This window comes from Prunus mume, linkage group LG4 (genome assembly GCF_029339155.1).
Source record: "Prunus mume cultivar Tortuosa linkage group LG4, ASM2933915v1, whole genome shotgun sequence".
NCBI lineage: Eukaryota > Viridiplantae > Streptophyta > Magnoliopsida > Rosales > Rosaceae > Prunus > Prunus mume.
This window is the reverse complement of record NC_142701.1, coordinates 8157449-8174685: the sequence shown is the minus strand read 5'-3', so window position 1 is coordinate 8174685 and position 17237 is coordinate 8157449. Positions and strand designations below refer to the sequence as shown.

Below are 17237 nucleotides of genomic sequence, written 5' to 3'. Positions count from 1 at the left end.
GCTATCAATTTTCACAACACCCAAAAGAACAAGTGAGGACAAGAGGTAAATGGGTAGAAGCCGCTTAGAGACGGCCACAAAAAGACTCTTCTCATCAGCCGGCTCAACACCTTCTATTTTCTCATCCCTTTAACCCTAAAAATTAATTCCAAAACCAAATCCTTTTTTTTTTTTTTTTTCTTTTTCTCTTCTTTCTTTTTTTGGGCCAAAGAAAATCGAACCCAATTTGCTCTCCCTCCATTATATTATATCATTCCTTCACAACCCTTCTCACTTATATTATACCCTAGTCACACCCATCTAACACTCTCTCTCTCTCTCTCTCTCTTCTCTCTCTTCCTTTTTTCTCTCTTACTCTCCTTGTTCTTTTGGACTCTTCGGCTGAGAGAGTTTAATGGCGAAAACCTCACAGCAAAACCAAAAGAACACTGCAAGCTCTAACAACAGCAACAGCAACAACACCAATAGTACTGCTACAACAAAAGTCAAGCGGACGCGTAAAAGCGTCCGCCGTGATTCTTCTCCGCCTCAGCGGAGCTCCATCTACCGCGGAGTCACAAGGTAATTGTATAATACATATTCATGGATATATCCATAAACTAAGTAAGTTTGTAGTTTTTGCCTTTTCTCTCTGGTTTTTTCTTGTTTTGGAGTTGGGTTCTTTCTCATTTCTCTTTTTACATATTGGAGTGATTAATGTTGAATATTTGTTTAAGGCACCGATGGACGGGCCGATATGAAGATCATTTGTGGGATAAGAATTGCTGGAATGAGTCACAAAACAAGAAAGGAAGACAAGGTTCTTAATCTCTTCTCTTGGTTTTCTTTTTGCTTCTTCCATTTTTGGTACAATTAAGCTATTGGGGTTAACATTTTTTTCTTGTGTCAATTTTCTGCTTTGTTGATGATGATGATGATGATGATGATGATGATGATGATGATGATGATGGAATTAATCCCAACAAATGCAGTTTATCTAGGTATGTCCCATTTGAAAACAACTCTTCATGGAAATGAAAAGCCATTATATATAAAAATTCTTCTTTATTTTACTGCCCTTTAATTCATTTTATCTTTTAATTAAAAATAAAAATAAAAATTGGTTGGGCAAGGAAGTGAATCATTTAATATGGGATACTGCATTTTTTAGGAGCATATGATGATGAAGAAGCTGCTGCACGTGCTTATGACTTGGCAGCATTAAAGTACTGGGGACAAGATACAATCCTCAATTTCCCAGTATAATTTTTTTCCTCTCTGAAATTGGATTTGGTGGATCTCTGATTAATTAAAACCAGTTTTACTTTAATCAATGTTATTAGCCTGAAATTAACCTTAATTTTTACTAAATTATTATTAATTAATTGCAGTTGGACACTTACCCAGAAGAGCTCAAGGAAATGGAGAGCCAGTCGAAAGAAGAATACATTGGATCATTGAGGAGGTGATAAAAAAAAAGTAGTACCTCTGCTGGTGATATAAATATTAGAGATGTTAAGTTGTTATTTACCAATATTTTTTTTAATTAATTTACAGGAAAAGTAGTGGATTTTCTCGTGGAGTTTCAAAATACAGAGGCGTAGCAAGGTAATTTTCATTAATTTCATATTCAATCATGTCAGTAGATTGTATATATTTACACCAATATTTAAATTTTATAATTAAATTGCTTTCACTCGGCTTCTTTTACATCCACTTGGGTAAAAAAGGCACACGTAAGCAAAGATGCTAAGTGGCCAAAAGATTGAGATGGCCGTCGCAATCTATGCTTGTATTGGAAATTTTGTGCCACTTACGTCATAGGTAAAGTGAATTTTCTAATGTGCAGACACCATCATAATGGAAGATGGGAGGCTCGAATTGGCAGGGTTTTCGGTAACAAATATCTCTACCTTGGAACATATGGTAATTCTCACTTTTTACCGCTTATTTATGTATTTAATTCTATATCCAAAAAAAATTTCAGTGCATGGCCTTACCTAAACCCCAGTTATTCATTTTTAAATGCCACGTGGCGAGATTTAAGGCAGCACACGTCGTGAATGTAGTCCAACAACTAACACCAAATAAATAAAGTTGCGACATAGAAAGATGTCCGCCACATAAATTCATAATGAAAAAACAACCCCATGGGCCCAAGATATAACGGGATAAAGAAAACAATGAAAACATGAAATCAAATCTATTAGTTGGGATGTAGATCACCTAACCTCAACTGCCTATGCAGCTATTCAAAATTTCATCCAACATCGGCTAGCAAATTGAATTCTTGAATTTAATATTCCTCTTTGGGATCCCACACAAATTACGTACACTTTGAATTGTAATATCGTTTTAAATTTTGTGTTTGGCAGCTACCCAAGAAGAAGCAGCAACAGCATATGACATGGCAGCAATAGAGTACCGTGGACTTAATGCTGTCACAAACTTCGACCTTAGCCGTTACATCAAGTCACTATGCCCAAATAATCAAAATGTTCCTAACAACCCTCAACCAAACCCTAATGGTGACCTCGGTCCAACGCAAAACCCTAATTCGAATTTAGGGTTAGGGTTCATTCCTAATTACCACTCGAGTTCTAGTAGTGCTAGCGAGTCAACGGTAGCTTTGCCACGGCCAGGAAATGGTGCCTCAGCATCATCGGCATTAGGGCTTCTTCTACAATCCCCTAAGTTCAAGGAAATGCTTGAGAGAACCTCAACGTCGTCGACAGACTGCTCGTCAACACTTTCAAAGCCAGACATACCACGCAGGAGTTTTCCCGATGACATTCAAACGTATTTTGATTGCCAAGACTTGAATAGCTACGCCGAAGGAGATGACATCATTTTTGGTGGCTTACACTCGTTTGCTTCACCTGTTTTTCATTGTGAACTTGATGCCTGATGATCCACAAAGTAACAAGGTTGAACACGTAACAAGCCTGTCCGTATATGATATGGAAATTAAATATTTTCATCTTCTTGTGCATATGAAGTTAAGGATATGGTGGTTGATAGAGAAGACAAAGGATGAAGATTGATGCTAAGAATGATCTTGGTAGACGCTTCTCTTCTTTAATCTAACGATATGAGGAAGAAGAGAGTTTGCTAATTGTTGTTGTTATTGGTTCATTTTCATAGTGTAGATAGAGATGAATATAGACATTCATTTATCAAAATATTTCTTTCAATAAGACAAGTTCAGACTGGCATTTAAGAGCCGCACTCCTATATATTTTACCTTCTACATATATGAAATATCTTTATTTCCATTACCCTACTGTCTTTCATCTATAGGGTCATACCAATTAGTAAAGTGAGATCTATACTTGTGCATTTAGACATGTAGGGCGTGCTCCTAAGTCCTAACATACCTGATCACATTTATGATGTAACACAATGAGAAAATCGAGAGTCAAACTCTTATTAATTATGAGTAGTTCGAAATAACAACAGAACGAGTGTTCTAATTATATATCACCCCTCAACGCGTTTAATTGACATTTTGTGAACCTTGTCAAGGAAGTACATACAGCTATACATCAGCTAGCTTTTGCAACATTAGACAGCGATTGAAGAGAATGCAAAGTTGTTCTGATTGGAAGACCAATTTCCCTCTGCGATGTTATTGTCCTCCAATAGGGCCCCATATGTACATCGTACGGGCCATGGGAACATGGTCGTTAGAGGTTGGGAGCTATAAAAGTTGACGGCAAAGCCAACCCCATGCGTATATAATTTAATTATTTGGAGGTGGGAGGGGAGGTTTTGACTTTTATGTCTTTCATATGTTGTGACAATTTATTATCATGAACAATTAGGTTATTAGGCACCGAACCTTAGTCATATACTTGCGTATGCAGATTCAAATTACTTCTTCCAATTAATTATATAATTATGGAGTTTTAAATGAACATTGATTGATTTCAACCAAAAAAAATATGATTCTGTTTACAGTTGGTTATATAGTTGAGCAGATTCGAAGTAAAGTTAATGGATTAATTGGCACGACCAGTTTTATGGTTGAGCAGCCAAGGTCCAATTCAACCGACATGTAGCTCTTGAGACTTTTGTGCACACAAGTTCGGAATTATAGTAATTAGTAGTGGAATTTCCTTCATGCTTTTTATTTTTTAATTTTATTTCAAGTTTTACGTAGGACCACTGAGAAGGAGGTGTCTGCCCCACCAATGGGGAGACAAAACACAGAAGCACAAGTTCTTTGACTCTTCGTTTGGATTAGGAAAAATAACTCAGAATTTAGCTAAAAGTAGGGAATTTAAGAGGAGAAATTGACAATTATTGTTTGGCAACTTAAGCTGAATTTACTAAATGACGCGCAGAAAAAATCATGGAAATTGAGGCATCAAATTCCCAAATTTAATTTCCACCAAAATAGGCGTCATTTCACAATTTCCATAATGCGGGAATTCATATTTTCCAGTGTGTCAAAACTTACAACAACAACAAAAAAAGCCAAACTTTTCATGAAAGAATAAAAAATAAATAAAAAAACAACGCCAAAAACCTATGAAACCCTGGACAACAGATTGCCTTGTTGCTTTATAAAAAAAAAATACAAATTTATAAATAAACTCAATCCTAGACATGTATTTATATAAAATTTAAAAAAAAAACCCAAGCACTATTTAAACATAGAAACACACCCAAAATCAACCCCAAAGTCAACTTTTTGGGTGTGTTTATAAATGAGTTTTAAGTGTGTGTAATGATGGGTTTTGGGTGTGTTTATATGTTTAAATAATGCTTGAGTTTTTTTTATAATTTCAACCCCATTTTATGTGTTTTAGTAAAACTCCCTTAAAAAAAATTGTGAGCTAGAGAAGTAAGGAGCATCATAAAAAAGTGGCGAGCCAGAGAAGTAAGGAGAAGGAGTTCTTCTTGGGTTACACGTCTCTCTGGATCAAGTTTGAATGTTAGTCTTCAAGCCTTTCTCTCCTTCAATTTATATTTTTCTATTTTAGGGTTACATGGTTTCTGAATGGCTATCAAAATTGGGTGTTTCTGACTACATTTATGAATGTGTTGAATGGGTTTTGTGATCTTTGCGGCACTATGGCTGAATTTTGGGAAGTCTTGACAAAATACTCTATGTCCATGGATATTGGTGTGTGATTTGTGTTTATGGTACAGCTCTGTAGTTGTTTGCTAGCTTTATCACTTTGTGTTACCGCCTTGCTCTGTAGTTGTTTGTTAATTTTATCGCTTTGTGTGAGCCATTAGATGTTGATTGTAAGCTGCACCAACTTGCCCATAAGTTGCAGCTTGGCCAAGGTGCTCCTTGATTCTTTGGAATTTTATGTAATTTGCAATTCCTTCATCCAAACGGAGTATGAGAGAGAATTGCATGCAAAAGAGGGAATTTGCCCAAAGTTGAAAACTGAAATCTTATATAGCATTTATTCATGTAAGCAAGGTTTAGATTCGATTTTTTTCCTCTCCTGATATTATTTGTATCACTACTACGTTTCACTATTTGCGCGACGAAATATTGCGCGACGAAGAACAACTCGTCGCGCAAACCATACTTGCGCGAAAATAAATATTCGTCGCGCAATCCACTTTTGCGCCACCAAACTTTTTAAATTAAATAAAATGTATATGACAAAACAATTTTTCGTCGCGCAAACTTTTCGAAAAAAGCGGGAATTTTTTAGCGCAAACATTTGCGACGAAATATCGTCGCTGAAGGCAATAATGCGACGAACACATTCTCGCGCAAATAGGACGATCCTCGATTTAGCGACGGAAAGACGCTTCGTCGCAAGAGAACAAGAAATATTTTATTTTTGGCGCCAAAATGACCTAGGTGGGATATTTTTTTGCGCGACGTACTTATTTTTCGTCGCAGTAAGTTCAACGTTTACGCGACGAATATCTTGTTTTGCGCAATTTTGTTTTGCGCGACGGAAAGTACCGGCCGCAAAGTTAGATGTCGGCGGTGTTTCGGCGATTTAAAATATGTTTTATAGAGGCGAATAATTTGGTTTTTATGGGGAGTTTGCGCGACGAATAAGTATGTTCGTCGTGCAAAGTCCTTCTTCTTCATATTAGAATTCATTTGCACTGGAGGATGCGTATGCAAAAACAAAGATACTGCCTGCTCTCTCTCAACTCTCTGCTTCACACACACTGGGATTTCAATACATTGATTGGGTAAGTATTTTCGTCATTAGTTTAAAGTATTAATTTAAGTTCGTACTAAGGTTTTTAATTTGTTTTCGTTAGGGATATTGAATTAGCGATTGTGCGATTGAGAAGGTATTTTATTTGTTTTATATATGTTTAAAATGTTCTTGTGAAGTTATATTTATATTATGTTGTTGCATGCGTAACGAATGAACGAGTACAATCTATTGTAGGATGTCGGTTAATTGAAATTAACCGCTCTTTATTTTTATGTTTAGTAACACTTAGTTTCCCGTTCGAGATTAGTTGGATTTCGTGCATGGATGCGTAATGCATGACTGCGGTCCAATTAATTCTTGAATTGTCCCATTATTTGGACAGTTTGGTAATGCATAGTGTTGTCACGTAATCTAATGGCAGGATTAGGTTTCGATTGTGGATATTTTCGTTGTCATCTCGTGTTCGTCTCTTCGGGTGGTACATAGGTATTTATACCTATGGCCACCTCAAGAACTGTAGCGAGATGCTGGCGAAATTCATCCACGTCAAAATCTAATCTCATGTAGTCGTAGGTTACGTGGCGGGAGCTGTATGCATTCCCGAATGGGATAGGACCCTTACCGGAGGCATAAGGTGACATTATAACTTCGTATGAAGTTGTTGTGATTGTTGTGTTGTGATTCTGGTTTCAGGAATTATGGACAGAAGGTGGATACAAAACCCGAACAGATGCGCAGACGAATACTTGGATGGAATCGAGGATTTTATTGAGTTTGCACGTAGACACAACCCGGGTGCAACTAGAATCCGTTGTCCTTGTAGGAGGTGCAACAACACGTTATGGGAGACAATTGAAAATGTTGGATTTCATTTAGTAAGGAATGGAATGATTGAGACATATAGCATTTGGAACCTTCACGGGGAACAATTAGAGCATGCTTCGTCTTCAAATGCCACAAGAGTGGACAATGTTCAACCTATTGTGGATGCTAATGATGAAGTCATGGATATTATACAGGATGTTTTTCCATTTGCATCGACCAACATGAATCAAGAAGAGCAAGATGATGTGCCTACACCAATAGACAGTGCGGAGTTTGAACAATATGAGAAATTGTTAAAAAATGCCAACCAAGAGTTATACCCGGGGTGCGAGAGCTTTTCCGTTCTCACGGCCATTGTGGAGCTAATGCACGGAAAAATAAAGTATCGTATGTCGAACCTTTGTGTTTCGATTACTTTTTGGGGGTTTTCAAGAGAATGCTTCCACGGACAATTGTTTGCCGAAAGACCATAAAGCAGGCTTGAAGGTGTTGAATGGTCTTGGATTGGGTTATGAAAAAATCCATGCTTGCAAAAACAATTGCATGTTATTCTACAAAGAGCATGAATCGTTGGATACATGTCCTATATGCAATGAGTCGAGGTTCAAGATGACATCTCAGAATAGGACGACTAAGATCCCACAAAAAGTCATGCGTTATTTGCCCCTGAAACCTAGGTTGCGTGATTGTATATGTCGACGCAGCATCTCGCCACAGAGACATGAGATGGCATCAGGAACTGGGTGAGACGTATGATGTGATCATCCTGCGCAGATGGGGAGGCATGGAAGGAGTTCGATCGAACGCCTCGAGTTTCTGCTCACGATCCCGAAATGTAGATTGGGATCGTCAACTGACGGATTCAATCCGAGGGCTCTAAACCAACACACGACTTGGCGACAGACATATAATTTGCCGCATAGAAATGCATAAGAATACATGATGATATTTGACTGTTTTGATACTGAGGATCCTGGAGGAGGTCAATCGATGTTTACTTAAGGCACGGTTGATGAGCTGAAGGATTTGGACAAACGTGTTCGCCGCGTCTGCATTTATAAATCAGCTGGGAAGATGTCTACTTTGCGGGCAGAATGTGGACTGGGTGATGATTTCCCAGCATATGCAATGGTTTCTGGGTGGAGCACAAAAGGTTATATGGCATGTCCTGTATGCAAGGAAGATGTAACTTCTGGTTGGCATGCTGGAAAAGTTTGTTACCTTGGTCATCGGAGATGGTTGCCATGGGACCATGAGTGGAGGGAAAAAGATAAAGAGTTCGACGGGAACACAGAGCGCCGCCTTAGACCCAGAGAATGGTCCGATGATGAGATATTGGACCAGCTTAACTGTTGATTTTGCTCCCTTCGGAAAACAGTTAGTCGTGTCGGACCTTCTACACATATGATGGGACGCACAAACCTATGTTTTTGAGCTCCCATATTGGTCGAAACTAAAATTGAGGCACAATCTAGATGTGATGCATGTTGAGAAAAATGTATTCGACACATTGGTGGGCACGATTCTAGATATCGAGGGGAAGACAAAGGACACGATCAAAGCTCGTCTTGATTTGGAAAGAATGGGCATACGAAGGGGTTTATGGATGAATAGGGACAATGATAAAGCTAGAAGGGATCTTGCATTCTTTTCTATGAAACCGAATGACAAGAAAGAGTTTCTAAAGTTTGTATCGTCAGTAAAGTTTCCCGATGGGTATGCTTCTAATATCGCACGTTGTGTGAATGTTGACGGGGGTAAATTTACTGGACTTAAAAGCCATGACTGCCATGTGTTTATGCAACGCCTACTTCCTGTTGGTATTCGACACCTATTGCCGGAAGATGTAGTGAAGCCAATCATTTTGTTGTCCAGATTTTTTCCCAACTGCCGGCCAGTAGAAAACTTTGCGAAAAATGGACATGTTTCGTTGCGCCATGACATTGTCCAAGTCCTATGCAAGTTTGAGATGATATTTCCTCCAGCTTTCTTCACAAGTATGATGCACGTGATGGTTCACTTGCCAGAAGAGGCATTACTTGCTGGTCCTGTCAACTATCATTGGATGTATCCAATAGAAAGGTATATAATCCTTATCATTTGTGTATGCATCATTATCACATGCTTGCTAATTTCAATCATATCGTTTTATTTTGGCAGGCTTCTCGGAGAGCTGAAAAATTAACGCATATGAGCGAAGAAGTGACCGAAGGATCAATCGTAGAGGCTTGGGTTCAATATGAGTCGCTTACTTTCTGCGGAATGTATTTAAAAGATGTGGAGACGGTTTTCAATCGTCCTCAGCGCAATCATGATGGAGGTATGAGAAATGAAAAACTTTCTTTTTTGCCCAAAGCGCACGACCCTTCGGAGATCCGGGACGCGAGAGTCGTTTTCTAGAAATGACATAGAGGTAGCGCATTGGTTCGTACTGAACAATTGTGATGAGATCATGGGATACTTATATGAGCATGAAGAGATGATGAAGCGAGAACATCCATCACATTTGGTTGCCCAGAAACACCGTGAATTGTTTCCACAATGGTTTTTGGATTCTGTAAGTTATCAGTGTTTGTTATTTGAGAAATATAAATTTTTTTAATAAATTTTGTCATACTAACATATGAATGGTTTTGTACAATATTAGGTGAATAAGTTGAAATCATCGAATTCCCCAACTTACAGTGATGAGTTATATAACTTGGCGTTTGGCCCGATTCGCGCTATGAATTGTTCTCGGGTTGTAATGTCAACGGTGTCAAATTTTGGCGAAGCCGAGATGACAAGTTGTGTCGCAACAGCATGAGTGTCCATGTCCTGTGGAGGCGAAATGCGGACATTGATTTCTATGGCAAACTCACACCGCCGTGCAATTGCTTTACAAAGATCGATACCAAGTGATCATGTTTAAGTGTCGATGGTTTGACACCAACCCAAATAGGCGAAGTGTTAAAATCGATCATGGCTTACTATCGTGAACATGAGCAGAACTTGGTATGATGGCGACCTTATATTTTGGCAAACATGGCAACACAAATTGTGTATCTAGATGACCCTAAAGCCGGGCGGTTGGACGTTGTTCAAAAGATGGATCAGGCGTGTATGCTATACTGAACTAGACCAAGCGACAACAAGCGTCAACAATGTAGGCGACCACGCGTTTAGAATCTTCAATGGAAAATGATGCGGAAACACTTGAGATACTAATGTTATACAAGAGCCATTTCAAATACAAGGAGTGTCTTCAATCGAAATACCGATTCAGTCAATTACAATTGACCTCGGTGATCTTCCGCGATATGATGTTGCAGTTGGCCCGAGCAACGCGATGATGTAGTTATAGAGAGGCGGAGGAGGAGGAGGAGGAAGAGGATTGGGAGACCGAAAATGATGATAGCAACGATAGCTTAAAGTTATTATAGTTCAGATGATGAATGATTAATTTTATTGTAATTTTATTATGTTAGTGGACATATTTTGTGTAATGCAAATGTTTTCATATATGTACTTGTTATATCCAAACATTATATATGATACCAAGTGAAACATTATTAAAATAATTGTAGTTATAAACCATTGGTAAATAAATATAGCCAACTAATTTGTATCATAAAGTTTAAATTTATTTTCACAAAAAACTTTTAAAAAATGAAAACCATATAACCGAAAAAATGAATACAAAGAACATAAGATTATCAACAATCCTTCCATTCTGAAATCGAAAGAAAATATAATAAATCATACTTTCATACAAGTAATTATATGTAATGTATAATACTTCAGATTAATAATATGTGAATGCAAATAATCTTGCGCGACGAAGGCATAATTGTCGCGCAATTTTTGCGCGACGGATAACGTTATACGTCGCGCATACTCTATCATTTCGCGACAAATAATATCGTCGGCGCAAGAATCTTTAGCGCGACGATTTAAAAAGAGACCGTCGCGCAAACATATACATATATATATTTCTGAATTATACACACGTATATAGTTGAAATTGACGATCGAAGTAGTTCACTGTATTCACATAGGGTTAAACAGTATAGCTGTAAAAAATCATCAAAATCAGAGTCAAAATAACCGTTAAATCATGACTTTTCGTTTATAACCGTCACAAACGTTTTGTCCCGTTACTTGAGCTTTGAATTTTTTTCTCATTTTAGACGTATAAGATCTCGAAGTATAAACAAACATATTTGACGGCTAGATTATCTGAAACTAGTTTCCTAGAATGCGTATTCCATAAAAACACAATATTCATAAAAACTGAATAATTTCTTTATACATTCCTTCAGATCAAACATACGATTATGTGATGTCTTGTACTGTAAATATCTGAAATTGAAGATCGAATTACATCTCTGTATTCATATAGGGTCAAGAACCGCAGACTGTAAAAAATTTTCAAGATCGGAGCTAAAATCACCGTTGAATCGGGACAATTTGTTTACAACCGTCGAAACGCGTTTTGTCCGTTACTCAATCTCTGAATGTTCATTCATTATGATTTTTGACGTATACGATCTTGAACTATGAAAAAAGAAGATTGCCGGTTGGATCATTGAAACTAGTTCAGGAGTTCGGGTTTAGGGCTTAGGAACTGCGGGTTTTAGGGTTTAGGGTACTAGTACGGTTTTGCGCGCGGCGAATAGACGCTTACGCGTCGCGCACAAACCATATGCGACAAACAAAATCCATAAATCGCAAAATCATTAATAAATTCGCTCCCTCTCAGCCACTTGGTGAAATTTTTTATCAAAAGCTGCGCTTTGCGACGAACACACGCCCCTTTGTCGCAAAATCAATAAAAACATTTCCTCCCCCTCCGCTCGACTTAGTGAATTTTTTATCAAAAGCCGTTCTATACGACGAACGACAACATCAGCGCAAAATCAATAAAAATTTCCCTCCCTTCTCTCACTCAAAGACGCTTGGTGAAATTTTTTATCAAAAGCCAATTTGCGCGTGAACACACGCCCCGTCGCGCCAAAATCAATGAAAAAATTTCCCTCCTCTCGCTCCGGCACTTGGTGAAATTTTTTATCAGCCAGTTTTGCGACGAACTCGTGCCCAATCGTTGCGTAATCTCATTGCATTGATTTTTCCGCGCAAAATCAAATCCCAAAATTTTGGACAAGTATTAGCGGCGATGACGGCATGTAGTTTTTTCGTCGCGCAAGGTATATCTATTCACAACTTTGCGCGACGAAATCAAGTTTTTAGTCGCGCAAAGGTCAAATTTTAATAATATTTGCGCGCGATTTAAAGGTTTATTTGCGTCGTCGTCGCGCAAGAGTTAATAGTTCGCGGCGGCGGATATCTTTATTCGGCAAAGTCGAATATAACCAATCGCGATCTTCCTTTTCTTCCCACCCTTCAACCTAACCCTAAAACCTCCAAATCTCTCCGCCGTGACCTCTAATCCGCCAAATCGGACGCTGCCGTGCATTCCGCAAGGCTCGCTGGCCATCCATCCTGCCGCCGTGAATTGCTCGCTTAGGCGCTAATTCTGCTGTTTCTCCTCCGCACCATCCGCAATTGAGGTATGCGGTTATTTTCGCGTTTCTAGCTGATGGTTGTGTAGGATTTGATTCATTGTGCAGGGTAGCCAATTTGAAACCCTAGGTTTCGCGGTTTTGAGTGAAATTCCGACCCTCGTCTCCAGTTCCGTTTTTCGGGGTAGGTCCGAGAACAAAAGTGCCTCCAATTGATGTTTCAACCTAGGGTAGGAACCTTGGCTCAATTTTAAGGATTTCGGTGATTGTAAACGCTTGGCATATACCCATGGCGCAGGTGGCCGTGGTGCGTACGTGCTAGGCATTTTGTCCCGGGCAATATTTCGTTATATCAGCAGTAGGTGTGCTCGGATTAAATTTGGTTATCGCTTGAATCCGAACGGTTCAAACCTATTGTGCGATTTTAGGGTTTGATATGTTCGGACCGTTGGATCGAGCTGAAACTCACGTATGTGGTACCATGTATTTATAGGATCGTTTAGGAATCGACGGATTGTGGATCGGAGTCCCGGATACTCCAAAATCGCAAACCCTAGGTCAAACTATGATTTTAATTAGTTCAATTCTTTACTGACATTGTATGTGCTACATTGGATTAATGAAATTGTGCAGATGTCAGACTTGATTAGACGTCGTAGGGCGGTGACGGCCCGAGTTCGAGCCCGGCTCGGTACGGTATCGCCTGCTCGGCAGCGATGGAGGCGAGGACCACGTGCTAGCTGGTCCTGGGGATCCCAGCGGCTACATCATCATCTTCTTCTGATGGTGGTGCAGCCTCTTAGCGCTAGGCGCGGCGACAAGCTGCTACCACCGATCCACTCCACTCGTTTCTGGTGCCTCGGAGGCACCCGATAATACCCTTCTTTCTTTCATTTTTTTACATTTTTTTAATTGGGAATTTTATGGTTCAATTTGATTGTATATGTAACAATATTGTCATATCCAGCTTTGCAGCCAAGAGGAACACACCCGAGGGCCGTGTCGGCAGCCAGCAGCGGCGCGCGAAAGTCACCGGGTGACCAACCACCGACGATGTCAGATCGGCGGATATATGCGAGCGCCATCCTGCACCCAGATTGCATAGCTCCTTGGCCCCCGACACTGGCGCGTCGTTGGACCCATTGTCATTATCAATGGAAGTCTTGGAAGGTCATACGGCGAGATCAAGATGCAAGTTCGCGGCCAGTTGCCATATTTTCCTATCTTTTAATTATTTTTCTTTCAAACTTTATATATTTCTATTACTTAATGTATGTAATCAATTTATTGCAGGACAGAACTACGACTTAGAGAGACATCACGAGGGACTTTGGCGTCGTCAGCGAACTCTTGGTGAGAGGTACAAGCGATGGAAGAGCGACTTGCACCACTATTTCAGGCGTTTGATGATCAGTCGCTCTTGGAGGTTGCCGAAGAGCTTGAGGCGGGAGGATAGTTGGGCGTGGCTGCGCTCATTTTGGGTTATGTGGTTCTTTTAAAATATTTGTTTAATGTTTATTTTATTTTTATATCTCATTATTATTTAATTTATAGTTCAATTATTATGTTTTATTTTTTGTATATAGAATAAAGCCCAAGTGAATAAGGGCAATAGGAAGAAGAAGACTCTTCTTCACCATTCAACTCAAGCCCTTCTCATATAGGATGGATACAGCGTGGGTAAGAATAATATAATTTATATTTAATTTTAATCGTCATTATTATTAATTTCTTTTTTCATACTAATATTTTTTCTCTCTTGTTCAATTAAGGGGGGGTGAAATTCCCAGAGATCGACGTCTTTGGTGACGTTTATGTTCGACCGGGATGAGTTGGCCGAGTCCCTTCATGTAAGTATTATGTATTTTTAATTCTTATATTACACTTTCAATTTATATGCATTTTTGAATTTATATTTTATGTATATGTTAAGTTGTATTTAAAGACGGACGAGCGATGGTGGAAGGCCGGTTGGTTCTTCAAGAGTCCGCCTCCCAACTTCCTCCCGAGACTCCGATCGAGTCTGTGGATCCTCCATGCATGATGCTTGGAATTTCAGATTTTGACCGAGCGTTGGATCAGACTCTCGGGAGGAGGCGGGAAGCGTATTGTAGGGGATGGGAATGCCCGTAGAGGGAACCTCGTGCGCGATCATCGTCGAGCAAAGCAAGATCATCAAGTGGTACTGTATTTTGTTTGACATCGCGGGTTGCCGAGCTTGAGGGTCAGATGTCGGTGATTCTGCAGTCCCTTGATCGTCCGGCATTCCAATCCCGAATTTTGGTGTGCGTCGACCTCCGAGCCCCGTCCACAGAACATCCCGGCACACCGGCCTCCAGACACCCATACCTCCAGGGACATGTGGCAGATGACCAAGTAGATTTTGGAACATTGTTTGATTAGTTTTTTAATTTTATAATTACTTTTACAATTTGTATACATTTATTTTATTTTATATAATAGATGTTTTCTTTATGATTAATTTTTTTTATTGTAATTTCATTTTAATTAAAAAAACCAAATTTATTTTTTTACAAAATTAAAAATCAAATAATAATAAATTTTTTTAATAATAAATATTGCTTTTGCGCGACGAAACGTAAATCGTCGTCGCAAAAATATTTAAATAACAAATCGACAAATATATTTTAATCTTAATCTTCTTGCGCGACGCATAATTTCGCTTGCTCGCAAAAATGTATCTTGTGACGAATAAGATTTTAAATCGGCGCGCAAAGGAATGTTTATGTAGGTGTCTTAGTAGCAGAGAAGGTAGCTTTCCGTTGCTGCGCGTTTGCGACCACTATTACGTCAGCGCAAATATTGTCGACGGACAATGAGTTGATCGATGTTTTTGAAACAAAGTTGTTCGAAGCAATACGACTTGACATGACTTGTTCGCGCCGTCGCGCAAACAAATCCTTTCTTCACGAACTTTGCGACGTTTTATGCTGCACCGAAAAATCATCGCATAATAATGTTCGTTATCTTTCGCGCTTTTGCTTGACGAATACCGCGCGCAAAGACTAAAATGTAGTAGTGTATGTAATGGTGGATCTATGAATTTTTCAGAAAAGGTTATTTAAAAATATTTGCAAGGGTCTCAAGCAAGGTCCTGGGTTCAAGTTTTAACATCTACGTAGTGTGTTAAAAAAAAAAAGGGCTAAAAATTCAAAAAATAATTTAAACAACCTAATGCCCTTAGAATTTAAACAATACTAATGTCATGCATAATTAAAATAAATAAAGTTTTACGTCTATAACTAATTGATTATAGTCTATTTGGAATATCAATTAATATGAACAAAATCCAGGTCAGTGACACAATTAGTTTACCAAAATTCATATAAGATATGAACAAAATCCATGTCAATTACATAATTAATCTAACAAAAGTCAATACCAATTAATCTAACCAAAAAGCACATGTCATTTGGAGGTCACGAGATAAAAGTACACGTGAATAAAAGTTCGGGGTAATTTTCAGTGAATTTTTCAGCACACATATGAGTTGTTCATGAATTTTTTAAGTTAGGTCAATTAGAAATTGACATGTGTTGGCTTGCTATTGGACCATTTAAAAAGAATCAAAATGAGAAGTGCTAGATTGACTCGGCTTCAATTCTAGAAAACCTTCGAAAATTCATAACTTTAGTTGTGGGGCTCCAATTGATGACCCTTGTTCTCTTACATGCTCGTGAGATCGAGCCCAACAATCTAAGGTAAATATTTAGGGTCTCACACAGCGGCAAACAAAACAACTTCTTTGAGGCATTTAGTGGAACAAGTGTTGGGCGCTAGCAAAGGGGCAAATCGCCAGAAACTTTGGCCATGGTCGCTAAGGTATAATCGTTCGGCAATACATTACAGTTACACATTTCTTCGAACATGGCCATTAATCAATGAGTTCCATAAATACACACTATTGGGCTCAACAGAGTGGAAGACCAGATTCGACTTGGTTGGGTTTCCACAAAGAGCATAAGCAGATATGAGGTTTGTGGCGAGAAAAGGGTTTTGTTGGAGGCCATGAGTGAGAACTTGAGCGTGAGCTTGTTGAGTGAATGAAAGCGAGTGGTGGGTAACTGAAAGCTGAAGAAAATGGTGGAGGTTCAAAGGCTGGTGGAGCACAGTGGCACAAGTGTAATAGCGTGAGGTTATGAGGGTAAATGTCTTGCGTGCAAACGAGAGGTTCATTAAGCACAAAGAGGTAGTTTGAATTTGGCGGGGAATTTGGAGTTTTGAAAGGAACTCTAGTTGAATGGCTAATTTGTTGAGGTAAAAGAGTAGGCGACTTCATTTATCTTACACATCAGCATTTATATGCTCCAAAGGAAGAGATAAATGGGTAGGCAAAACATATCTACTCTTCCCAATAAGGCAATATTTGCCTACTACAAAGTGAAGATGTATATTGGGCCCCACTTACTTTTTATAATAAAAATATCATCCTCACTCTCACACCTATTTTCTATAAAATATAATAGTAAATGTAAAAGATAAAAGTAAATAATATAATAATGATTTGTACACTTGCATTGCCTAGTACCTTGGAGTGACCAACTTTTTTCATGAGACAAATGAGTAAGCAACATGCCACCTAGGTTGTTATAGTACAATTTGGCATATTTCATTTGCATACTCCCTTGGGGATGCTCTTACTTGTCTTTTAAAATAATATTTATTATATGTTTGTTATTATTATTTATTGATGACTTCTGGGCTGTAATTTGTGTTGGTTGTTCTTTTTTATTTGTTTCTTGGGTTTATTTTTGTTTTG

At 38.7% G+C, this 17237-nt stretch overlaps 1 protein-coding gene across 1 annotated transcript; it reads left to right on the top strand.

Moving 5' to 3' along the window:
* Nucleotides 1-300: 300 nt before the first annotated feature.
* Nucleotides 301-3257, top strand: LOC103328232 (AP2-like ethylene-responsive transcription factor At1g16060). Its single transcript, XM_008230628.2, has 8 exons — nt 301-561; nt 717-799; nt 972-980; nt 1151-1239; nt 1371-1444; nt 1537-1587; nt 1829-1905; nt 2355-3257. The coding sequence occupies exons 1-8, from the start codon at nt 395-397 to the stop codon at nt 2885-2887; spliced, it is 1083 nt and encodes a 360-aa protein (XP_008228850.2). The 5' UTR covers nt 301-394; the 3' UTR covers nt 2888-3257.
* The last annotated feature ends 13980 nt before the right edge of the window (nt 3258-17237 follow it).